We start from the raw sequence: 12812 nt of genomic DNA on the forward strand, positions 1-12812 counted from the left end.
AAAGTTACTTCACAACATAGAGTACCGATAACATATGGATGAGAATGAAAACATACAAATCTTAAGGAAAACCGATGAGCACGAAAGTCGAGGGAAAGTTCATACTTTTAACTACATGACCGACATTAGAAAACAAAATGTCTATAAAGGCTAGTACTCCTGTGAAGCCATTGCCTCGAAACAATGAAACAAACACGAAGATCGATGTATTAACCACACAAGTCTAGTTGGCTCACATCTAGAGTTAGCCTTATCCGTTTGAACTAGATGTCATGTTGATGGGTCAATAGACAAACACAGCAAAAAATAATCTGAAGTTATTCTAATTTTTAATTAAAATTTTTGGCATAAAATTGTACACAGTACTACTTGGTAGAACTGAACATTAACAGGGGCATAATAACTTAGGGTAGCTGAACCTTTGATTTGCCACAAACGGGTTGCAGCTAATCAGTTAAAAAAAAAAAAATGGGGAAAAAAAAAAATTTACAACGCTGGAGAAGGCAGAATATAAGTCAAACAGACACAAGACACTCATTTACATTGGCACAATCTTAATTTGTTGGAGGAGGTCTATGGACAGCCTTCATGTGCACCACTTCAGTATAATTAAAATGTTTGGCACAATTGTTTGCATTTTGTCCACGTTTTTCGAAGCAAACATTAGGCTTACAGCTACGATTCCAATGCAATTGGAAAGGCGGGGAGGGCGGGAAGAACCATTCACAGGACCACTGGAGGGAAGTCCATTAAAAAAATAAAAATAAAATAGGAACATCCTTTGCCTTGGCAGGACAATCTTTCCCCTTCTCTTGCATCTCCTCCTTAAGAGCTTGGACGGCAACATGCTAATTACCAAAGGCACATGCAAAGCCTATACAAAAGACAGTTCATGAAGAGAAGAGCTTTGCTGGCTCAACTGGTTTCCCAAGGACATCTGCTCTAGACAATTCCAGATGGTCTCAAATGGTTTAATTTTGGGGTAAAATTGTAAAGAATAGAAGTTAAACACCATTAAGTGGGGGAGGTAAATGTTACCAATATAAAAACTCAAAATCGAGCCAGTGCAGACACTTGTGGTTGAAGGTCTTGAGTTGGAGTCTATACAATCTTCATTTTTGTGCTGATTTATTAAAAAGAACAGGGGACAGAAAGTTTCATGAAATTTATGTCACAGAAAGGCAACGGATGTATTGGTGGAGTAAGGCATCAGAATTGGAGTTGAGAGTGAGGATCTCCTGATTTCCTAGTATAGTTCTCCATGATACATTGGCCGTGTTTTCCAGGTGTAGGTTCACTGTAACCGTTCGATGAGTCCCGGGGAAAGCCCAAGCTGTAAGAGTTGTTGTGTAGAGAGATGGGCCAGGTGAGGGAAAAACTTGTTTAATTTCTCCCAGCACAGTTCTAAAAGACTGGGCACCACCAGCCAGATTTTAAAAAGCGATCCAGTCCGTTTGTTTTCTTGAATGTTGACAACTCCACCATGGATGTACATGCAGCCAGCCTACAAAGAAGAAAGAATTTGTAAAGTCTGAAAATGCAGATTTCCTCTGAAAAAATTCAAGCGAACAGACAAAATGATCAACCTTCATGCAGTGCAACACAGTGCATTTATGTGGCTAACTGATGAATGGCAAGAAAGGAAGAGTTTTACCTGTAACTCAAGTTCTCTCGTAGGTGAATTTCCATTATAGTCATAAGCACTAAATAGTCCTGCTCAAGTGCGGGGACTCCGGAGCATTGTTTCTGAAAATATCTTAAGTGTAGATGTTTGCCTGTCTTCAAGAAGGCCTGCTGTCACTTAAGAAAGAAAAATATTATGCAACATATAGGACAAGGCTACAATAGCCCAATTCTTCATTTTTTACTTAAAAAAGGGGCCAGGAGAATTATACATATGTATAATTTCATGATGTTTTAATATGACAGCATAAATCTTTCCCAAGCTTTTTTTTGAGAGAGCATAGAGAGGAAGGAAAGTAGGACAGAGTAGCCCCACAGGCTGTCATTATACAAGTTAAAACAGAGGCTGTGCATTTAAGAACCCAGGGACCCCCAGTATTCATCATGCTGATCAGGTGGCAGTTGCTTCAATTCTTTTTGACGCTATGCATGATATTTAGGTCCCATGGTGACTTCTGTCCACTCCAACGGGGAGGAGGGAGGGTTGTTGAGGACTAGAATGGAAATTCACCTACGAGAGAATTGGAGTTACCGTTAAGAAACTATTCCTTCTCTCGGGGGGGATTTCCATTTAGAGTCATAAGCACTGAGTAGAGTAGCAAGCCCATCCCTACTAACAGAAGTGGAGAAGGCAGAATGAACTAAGGCAGCCATTTAAGCATATGGATTTCTGAGGGAGGCCGGTCCTACTTGAGCATCTGCTATAGCATCAGAGTCTAGGCAGTAATGTTTGGTAAATGTATAGACAGATCTCCATGTGGCTGCTTTGCAAATATCCGGAATGGGGGATATTGCTTAATAAAGCAGCAGTAACCGCTTTACCTGTAGCGGAGTGTGCTTTAGGTTTAGTGGATAGTGGCTTGTTAGCTTTTTGGTAGCACAAAAGGATGCAGGGAACTATCCATCGGGAGATGGATTGCTTGGGTACAGATCGGGTCACAGTTAATATACAATTGATTTGATCTGTGGTTGTCCCTAGTCTTGGCGAGACAGAATTTCAAAACTTTCCACACGGCCAGGGAATGGAGATCTTTCAGCTGGAGTAAATAAAGGAATTCTGACAGAATGTTGGTAAGGAGATGGTTTGATCGACATGAAAGTCCGAAATAACTTTGGGGAGAAATTTCAGGTGACTTTCTAGGACCACTTAGCTAAGAGTTCCTATGACCCCTTTGCTAGAGTGAAAGAATGTGTATGGTTGGTGAGCACTAAGCCCTTGGATCTTGCTAACCCTGCGAGCTGATTTTTGCTAGAAGGAGAGCAGTCTTCCAAGGAAGATGTTGCAGGGAAGCTTTGTGGATAGGCTCCAGGGGGTCCTGCAGAAGACATGAATGCACTCTTAAGCTCCCAGGGAGCAATAGGACGCCTAATGGGAGGGAAAACCTTCTTTAACCCTTCTAGAAAATTCTTGGTTACGGAGATTTTGAAATAAGGGGTTTGTGAAGAATATTTTTTGTAGGCAATAAGATCTACCAGGTGAACCTTTATAGAAGAGAATTGCAAGCCAGACTTTGCCAAATGGAGTAAGTATGAAAGAATGACATCTTCCTGGCAAGAAGTAGGATCCAGGTTCTTAGAGAAACACCATATGCAAAGTCTCTTCCATTTGAAGGAATTTGAGTAACGTGTTGAAGGCTGCTTAGCCTCTTTCAGGATGTCCGTGCAATCTTGTGGCAGATTCGAATCCATGCTGCACGAGTTCAGGAGCCATGCCGCCAAATTAAAAAAGGAGAGATTGGGTGTACCATCTGGCCTCCGAACTTCGTTAGCAGGTCTGGTCTGCATGGCAGCTTGAGATATGGATGGGTGGAGTGGTGAACGAGGTACTTGAACCACCATTGAGGTGACCACTCCAGAGCTATGAAGATCATCTTTGTTCTCTATTGGAACAACTTGATGAGGACTGTTGGGATCAGGGGAAATAATCAGAAAAAGCATAGATAAATTTACCAGACTAATTGATGCATAGGGCATTCCACAGCATCCGTGGCTTGAGGCGAAGCTTCAGCACTTTTTGTTTTCGGCGGTTGCAAACAAGTTGATGGCCAGAGTCTCGACCCCCCCCCCCCCCCACCTCCACTGGCTGCTTTAATGGTGGTTGCTGTCGTACTGCACACGTTGACTCAGAGTCCAACTTCCGACTCTCCTTATCAAGAGGCACTGTTGAAGTTAAGTTAGACTAGTGGCATGTTGCTTCTTTGCTGCTACTATAATCACAGTATGGTGTAGGATCTGTTCAGAGGAAAGCAGGATCTTTCTCCGGAGGGATATATATTTTTGGAAGCCGGGATGGAGCTGGCTTAACTGAGGTTGGCATTAGGAAGAGGTCCATACCAGGTTCAAGGAGACCTGGCACTAGAGGCAGCATAGGCCTTGATGCTGACCCGTGTTGTAGAGCCTTAAAAACGACTGATGTCATTGGTGTTGGAGTAGACATAGGAATGTAAGTTTGTCCGCTCCCCGGAGATATTCGTGAAGGTGGAGAGTCTGAAAGTGTTGGGAAGTATCGTCCAGAAGTGAAAGACGTGTCCATATGATGTCTTGGTCGAGATCTTTGTGGTTAATGAGGACGATGGCAGCAGAACATGGAAGAGGTAGAATCGCACCTTGGGCTGTGTTGATGGCACCTAGAATGATGGCGCGATCTGGAGGAAGATCTGGATCTAGGAGAGGCCGGTGCGGGTTGAATTGGAGGCTGTGGAGGAGGGCATGGTGGAGGAGGAGGAGGAGACTGTGCTAGTGAACATGGTTGGACCACTGAAGAAGGGAGATTATGTTCAAGAGTACTCTGAATCTGGGGAGGAGTAGATAAGTTTCTTCTTTTTTGCCTCTTGTAGTCTAGATGACGTTGAAAGCGTTCTTAATGGCGACCTGCTTGTTGATGGTGATAAACAACAGCGTCTCGACGACGTCCGAGTGTGCCTCGATGTCGATCTTCGACGGTGCCTTGATGGATCTTGACTGTGACCTTCTTGATGGCCTTGTAGTGGCTAGGCTCCTAGATGCCAAAGGAGACCTGTGGGTCGAATATGTTGATGTCAATACTCGTTGCCTCAACGCTGATCTGCTGTGCTTCGACACCGAACCATGGATACATGGCAAGCAAGTCTGCGCCGTACCTCTTCTCAACATCAAATATCTAGACATCGACTGGGGCCAATGGCGTTTTTCTGCCGTTTTCTTCCCGACACGCCCTCCAGAGACAGATGACAGGGCCCTGGACGAGGACTGACCCTCTCCTCCCTCTGAGGTCCCACATTAATACTGCGTCTGCTGTCTTCTGCGCTCTTCAGTAGCATGGAGGCAATCTTTGCTTTGTCCCTCAGGGTGAGCTTTGAAAAGTTCCTGCAGTGACCGCAAGATTGAGGAACATGACTATATGGAAGGCAAATAATACACACCTCATGGAGGTCTGTTTTAGCCTTTTTTCTCCCAGACGCTGGGCACTTAACAAGAGAAGGTATATCTCAGTGAGAATACTTATGTTTCCTGTCAGAAAATAACAGAACAACCAGGGAAGAGACAAAAACCAGTGAATTAAATAGTGTCACAAGTTTTAGTTGTAAATGTTTGAGGAAATATTGCCTAGATCAATGCTCCAGGGTTCTGTCAGCAGGAGCCGGGGGGGGGGGGGGGGAGATGGGACTGAAGCAACTGCCACCTGCTCAGCATGATGGGATACTGGTGGTCCCTAGGTTCTTAAAAGGCTGGGCCTTTATTTTTAACTCCTATAATGACAACCTCTGTTCTGCTTTGCTTCCTCTTGAAGGTCCATCAAAAAGGGCTTGTGGAAGATTTATGCGGTTAGATTAAAACATCATGAAATTATACACATGTATAATTCTCCTGGTCACTTTTTACGTACAAGATGAAGAATTGGGCCCTTATAGTCTGGTCATATAGGCTGCATAATATTTTTCTTTCTTAAGTGACTCTGCACACCTTCCTGAAGAAAAGCAAACATCTACACTTAAGATACATTGTGAAAAAGTGCTCCGGGGTCCCATCGGACGGGACTATTCAGTGCTTAGGACTATAAATGGAAATCTCCTACAAGAGAACCAGGTCTTCAAAACAGTTAAAATATCAATCATGAATGCAGACTGATGTCAGACAACAGACACCATATTGTCTGAGACATGCAATTTAGGCTAAAAAATGTGCATCACAGAATATAAAGCATGATTATTACAGAAATTAAACATTACTAAGGGCTTGGGAATCTGAAGAAAATGAACAGTATGAAAATATCACAAGAAGTAAAAGGGAGCAATTAGTATACCAAGTGAGAAATCCAAATTTAGTCTATAGAATATAGGGGAGAACCATTTGTTACGCTTTGTAAAATAAGCATCCAAAACCAGGATGGCTGATCTAAGAGTAAGTACCATACTCATGTTTCTGCTGGACTGGATTGACTTAAGTAGTAACAAGCACTAAAATGAGCCTAAAACACACCAAACACTAGAGTCAGGTTTAGGACTGGAGATACACATACATCTTACAATCTACTTTTAAAATATGAATGCATACTTCATCTGATAACTACATCTTACAGCTTGAAGATTTCCAGTCGTCCATTATGTGCAACACCCTACCATATCATATAGGTTTATCACCCAAATGGTATCCTGGGGAAATGGAATACTAGGTCTTAGGTTAGTGTTTTTCAATCCTACTGAATCTCATAATTGCTTTTCAGTGGAAACCGGGTAAAAAAAAAAAATATGAATTCTGCCGCATTTATACTGCTTCAGAGCACTGTCTTGCAAAGCGAAGTACTATTCTATTACCAGTGCACCTGCTGTGCCATACTTGAGGCACATAAGCCACCAAATATGTCCCTGTGACCACCCAGAGCCCCTGGAATCTACTTCCAGGTCCCTGCCATTTGGCGAGCATTGCTCACCTCATCTGGATTCAGTTTTATGTTCTCTGCCGGCTGCTGTGCTGCATTTAATGGCAACATGTCCAGTTGTGCTTGTCCTTTCTGCACAAGATGGAAAGCATACCATAACAGTGCATATAGGCCAACAACTGAACACAATACAAAGATAAAGTAGTTGCTGCAACTCTTGCACACGCCCGGTGGAGCACAGCAGACCCCATAATGCTTTCAACTAAACACAAGCCTGGCACAAATCAATGCTTAGCAGTCCTCACACCACCTTCAAATAAAGACAATATTCAGTAGGTATGGCCCTACAAGAAGAAAAAAATAGAGAAGGAAATCAAAGCTTCACAGAAGTAAATATACCTTGCTTGGTGGTTGTTCTATATTTGACTTAATTCACATGACCTACTCAGACAAATGACGAAAGGTCTTCCGGGAGCTCATTAAGTTTCTCTACGACTGCAGCTGTTATTTCATACACCGTATAGTTTGCAGTCACCAAAGGTCATTCTGCCAAAAGCATGCACATAAATTCCTCAGCAGGCTTCTCCTCTATGACCAGGAACAGCAGGCAAGTCTACCGATCACACGTTAACAATCTGTTATTAGTGCATTCCTTTCTTGGCATCCTTAGACAAAGAACAGCACAAAAAACACCTTCGCTAGCAATAACGGAACTGGAGGTGTAGTCCTTGCTCCAAGTAGTAAATCCTCTTTCAGCAGATAATTACTGTTGGACTTGGCCCTTTTCCCAGAAATTTTTCGCTTTTCTGTGGAACCACATATGAATGTGTGCAGACTGAGTTTCCCCATTTTAAAAATGTGATTTAAGATGGATGCCAAAGCTGTGTGGTTGCGCCGTTTGACTGAGCTGGGTTGACAGTCTAGGCATTATTTCCCAGCAGGCCCAGCTTTTGGAGGGAAGCCTGGCACCCAGGGTGCTCTACCCCTCCCCCTAGGCCAGTTAGAGCCAGTTTCCCCAGACGCTTCTAGAAGCTTCTGGCACTGTCTGGAAGGTGGGGTGAGGGGCGTCTAAAGGGCGGAGCTGGGCTGCCATGCAGTCAGTCAGAGGGTGGACCAGGGAGAGAGGGGACCTGCTGCCAGGGGTTACCGCCACATAGGCCTGTGTGCTGGGCCCTGAGCCTACCTACCCCCCCCCTACTGTCCACAGGGCGAGGGAAAGATATAGTTGGGGCAACGCAAACCTGGAGAAGCCCTCGCAGGAGTTTAGGCGGTAGGATCAGTCAGGGACCTATGCCTCTGAAGGTGACAGGGTTTAGGCACTGCCCTTTAACCCCTTCCATGCTGCGCAGATTCCGCCGCTGTGCTGACGGAATCTTGCGCGGGCGTGGTCATGACGGAACGGTTCCGTCATGAGCACAGCTCAACCGTGGCTCATGACGGAACCGTTCCGTCATGAGCACCGAAGGGGTTAAGTGAGTGAGGGATCCTGAACCACCCACTGATCTGGCCCGGCGAGATGAGAATCCAGGGACGACAGGCAGAGACTGAGTAGTCCGTCTGCAGCCCCCAACGCAACTTCCCCCCCCTCAAGAAACCCTCAATCAAGGGGCAGGGACCAGAGAACGCTATCTACAAGCTCCCTGGAAGGAGAGCGCTATTTGCAAGCCCCTGGAAGGAGAGCGCTATTTACAAGCCCCTGGAAGGAGAGCGCTAGGTTTGGTGAGCGCTATCTTACAAGTGACTGTGCACTGCCCCTAAAGCTGGTGGGACCGCCTAGCGCCTGCAAAGCGCTACACCTCGTGGCCCAAAGGAGGTGAGGAGTGTGTGGCCAGGGAGAGCTGGGCGCTGAAAGACATATTGGGAGCCTACCCCGTGTGCCAGCCTACTGAGGAGCCCAGCGGGAGCCCACCCCGCGTGATATCGCCGTCGGCGCGAGTGCCCACTGCCTCGGCGCCTATTCCTTACATCGGGAGCCTACCCCGCGTGTGTGCCACCTTTGAAGGTTTAATCACAACATCGGGAGCCCACCCCGTGTGTGTGCCGCCACGCGGTGTTGGTGTTTGTGAAGGCGGGAGCCTACCCCGCACTTCAAAACTGCCCCGGAATCACCGCCGCAACCCGGGTTGCAGTGAGGAGAAGAGCAGGGCCGCCGCGCTGCCTGCGACGACCCGGAAGAAGTCGGGACCTTGCCCGAGCCGGCCGGAAGTGGCCGCGTGATCGAGCGGGGCTCCCGGGAGTCTGGGAGAGCCCCGCGAGCCGAGCCTAAGAGTCCCGGGTCCCGGGAGGGGGCCCGGGCGAAGACCCGACCGGTGCCTTGGTGGGCGGGGCTCTCGCGAGGTGACGAGAGCCCCGCAAGCACAGCGACCCAGGAGAGAAGAGGAAGGTCAGGGGCTCGAGGCGCATAGTCGGCGCCTGCCCCCACCGCCCAAGTGAAGCCGGAGAGAGTGACAGTTTGCTGCCGGGAGGCCGCAGCGACGCCTGAAGCCTGCCAGGAGAGTGCCGGTGAGTGGGGCCTTGGTCCGCGCTTGCCTTGGTGGGAGGGGCGAAGTCGGGGCACATAGTCGGTGCCCGCCCCGGTGAATGCCCGGAGGGCCCCGTGGGGCCCATACTTACTATAGGGACACCCCCCTGCCTTCCATGTCCTGGCAGGGACCTCCACCTCGCAGGAACTGGCTGGACTCGGTACAGCTGCCCCGACTGGCAGTGGGCAGCTGCCACGTGTGCCTAATCGGCTCGGGGAGCTCTTCAGTAAGCCGGTGAGGAGGAATATAATGCCGAGGGATAGGGGGTGAATTCGGGGTACATTGCCGGTGCCCGCCCCCAGTGTCCCTTCCTCCTCACAACCTTGGATGCCCTGACCTACTGGAATTCCGGGGACTATAATTAAATGCATTTCTGGCCTAATGTTATGCTATGTGCAGCGCCAGATTTACAGGCCATGTTTGAAGCGCTATTGATTGGCAAGAAGCAGCGCTATGTTCATATGTCCTGGTTTTAAGGCGCTATTGAATTGATATTGGGAAGCGCTCCAGGAGCCGGCTATGGTCAATGCTCCAGTGAGCTGCTAGGTAGGGCTTCAAGGACCAGCCCTGGTGAAGGTGCCTAGGCTCGAGTGCCCGGTTAGAAGCGCTATTAGAGGGGTAGGCGCAGCACTACGTGTAGAGGCCAGTTTGGGAGCGCTAATATTTGGCTATGTTTATGTGCCATGTTCTGAGCGCTATTGCCCTGTACAGCGTTATGTTCTTAGGCCTGATGTAAAGTGCTAGTCATGTGTTATGTGCAGCGCTAGGTTGAAGGTTATGATCTAAAGTGCTATGCAAATGCCCTGTGCCGCGCTAGGTTCCCAGGCCTGATTTAAAGTGCTAGTCATTTTGTTGCAGGGATTCTGCTTATACACAGAACTATGCTTAGAACCCCAGGACCTCAGTGAATTGTGGTGTACCAGAAACTCACCTCAGAACCCAGAACTCAGTGCCCTGCTAGCTCAGTCGGTAGAGCATGAGACTCTTAATCTCAGGGTCGTGGGTTCGAGCCCCACGTTGGGCGCCATGTTGCAGGGATTCTGCTTATACACAGAACTATGCTTAGAACCCCAGGACCTCAGTGAATTGTGGTGTACCAGAAACTCACCTCAGAACCCAGAACTCAGTATCCGGCTAGCATAAGTGTCCCATTCGTTATCCAAGATTTAGCTCAGAGATCCCAATGAATAGACAACCCAGAACAAGCTACTTAGTGTACTCTCAGGAATGGTGGGAATCGGAAATACCTGTTCGTATATTATTCTCACATCAGTCCACAACAATAATCAACAGAGACACGGTGTAAATAAAAAGAGTTTATTTTTATAGACCACGTGTCCTAAGATGCAGTACTTTGGCTAATACAAGCAGACAAATGATTAATATCAAAACCAGCAACATAGTTACCATACCATAGAATATAAACGGGGTAATCATATTATAATGACAGTGGATACTACCACCTTCCCTTTACTAAGATGCTAATATTATTATTATACTAATAGAAGGTCTCTTAGGCTTGAATAGGGGACCCCATACCTCAAAGATCAGCTTAGTGAAATCACATCACAGGAGCATCAGGAGACTTCTCGCAGGAAGGCTCGTCTTCGGTCTGAATAATAAACATGATGTCTGTGATATTAAAAGCACCAACTTTCAGGTATGTGCAGCTGCGCGTGTGTTATGGCTAAATAGTGGGTCGATCAACCTAGAGTGGAAAACATGCATTGTGTAATAATCCAGACTGTTTGTCACACCATGTACAGACCAAGGTCGCTGCGCAGAGCTTGGGATGGTAACAACAGAGTGCTCTCGTGTGAAGCAAGTCTCGATTCAGCAGTTTATTTAAGAAATAACATGTAAACGCAGTGTCGTGTGCAAAAGCAGAAAGATGGCATTCTAACATCTAACGTGGTTATGCTAACTTAACAATGTATGTACGTATTCAGGGAGAACTCACTACAATTTGTTCTGGGCAGCGCTAGTTTCAGATGCCAGGGTTTGATGTATTGATGCTCTGCCTAACCGAATTTCCTGCTTCAGGGGATGCCCAGGACGGTCATGTTTATTGTGATGCTGTGAGGTTTCCGTTACAGGTGTTCCGGCCTAATGTCTCACGTCATGCCCTGATGTATTTTATTGCAGGATTAATGTGGATGGATGGGAGCTTTATTTCTCACGTACAATTATTTTATCTGTAAATCGCAATGATTCCGGCAGGGGCCCGATTGGCCCTGCCCTGTACATAATTCCCCCCTGTAAATTGGAACAGAGCGCCAGTTGGCGCAGTGTAGAGATTACCTGACACCTAGTGGTTTTGACAATACAATAGTTCTTTTACCTAAACTGGTGTAGTGTCTCTTTTTGTAGTGTGCCTTGTGTGTCGCCTGTGTGTACTGCGTGGATGCTTTGCACATTTCCTCCGGAGTTTGGCCCGCCCGCTCTGCACCACGCTACCCGTTTCCAACAATTACCCTCTGATTAAACAAAAGTGCAGCAGGATGGTGCATTTATTAACCTTTATTCTGCTGAAATCAAAATGTAATGAGGTGCAAACACCTCCAGCCAAGCACATCCTTACATGGGTGGGAGAGGCCTTGCGGAAGTGGAGACTGTCTCTCAGTAATAGGATGGGCAGGGAAAAGATCAAAATAATGGAAAGCTACAAGAACTAAAATGTAAAGGAAGGATAAGAGGAATGGGAAAGGAGCGAAGGAAGGAAATAGTTATTTACAAGCCCTGGAAAAAGCACACCGATAAACACAGATTTTTACGTTTTTTGAAAACTACCAAAAAAGGACCCAAATTTGCAACAGATTAAAAACAAGCATTTGCAATGCAATAGGTCTCGCGTTTACGCAAGTTTAAGCTTTTGGCATTGTAAATGACTGCCTTTAATTTGTGTTTTAAAAACGAAAACAAAAATAAAAGGCATTGTGATTTGCAAGGTCAATAGCTCAAACTTGCGTAAATGTGAGACCTATTGCATTGCAAATGCTTGTTTTCTATTTCTACCTCATCAAGTGTAAATTCCGTGTTTTGTGATATGCAATGACAGCATTTTAGAAATCCGGTAGAAGCACTTACATAATTAGTTCAGCACATATGAGGTCCTGTATCATGGCCAACATGACCGTAATGGTCTTATTTGGTCCACCGGTAAGAGTGAGCGAGCAGTAGCTGAAAGGTAATGTGTGAAATACCCAGCAGATAAAGCGAGACTCACTGGTTCGATACAACAGTGAAGCTTATAAATTCTTTATCACATAATTGGGTAAAGCGCAGCATAATTATTTAGCTTTACTTTATTTATAGAATTGTACACAGTATTTAATATAACTTATTATATGCATACGAGCTCCAGAAACATAACTGCTAAATACCGTGTAATGTCACCTAAAGTGTTCAATAAGCAATAACGACTTTATAAAACAAGTAGATAGTAACCTGACCCACGAGGAATGCAGCTGCCACCCTGCACGCCGCTGCTCGCTCCCGCAGGCAAAACGCTGTGGGAGTGAACAGTACAAAAGAGGTGGGACATGCACCCGCCTTTAGCCATTGGCGTGCTTTCATTATTGAAAGAGACACGCAAAAGCCAACCCAATGGGTGGGGGGAGTCAGACCCACACAGAGCAGTTACAAGAAGCCTCGCAGAGCAATGAATGCGCGCTGCGCTAGGCTCGACCTAAAAAGGATAACAGGAAAGCCTAGTTATTCCCCATATGTAGAGTCCTGCCTCTGAATTC

The 12812-nt window shown here is 46.2% G+C and overlaps 1 protein-coding gene across 2 annotated transcripts in view; it reads right to left on the reverse strand.

Annotated features, from left to right (window-relative positions):
• Positions 1-312: 312 nt before the first annotated feature.
• The window catches only part of KLHDC10 (kelch domain containing 10), a 225336-nt gene continuing 212836 nt past the window's right edge, over positions 313-12812 (reverse strand). For both annotated transcript variants that reach the window (XM_085653627.1, XM_085653626.1), the window contains one exon: positions 313-1504. In XM_085653627.1, coding sequence (XP_085509753.1) covers positions 1295-1504 — 210 coding nt within the window. In that variant the 3' untranslated portion in view covers positions 313-1294. The remainder of the gene's footprint in view (positions 1505-12812) is intronic.

This window comes from Triturus cristatus, chromosome 4_1 (genome assembly GCF_964204655.1).
Source record: "Triturus cristatus chromosome 4_1, aTriCri1.1, whole genome shotgun sequence".
Taxonomy (NCBI): Eukaryota; Metazoa; Chordata; class Amphibia; order Caudata; family Salamandridae; genus Triturus; species Triturus cristatus.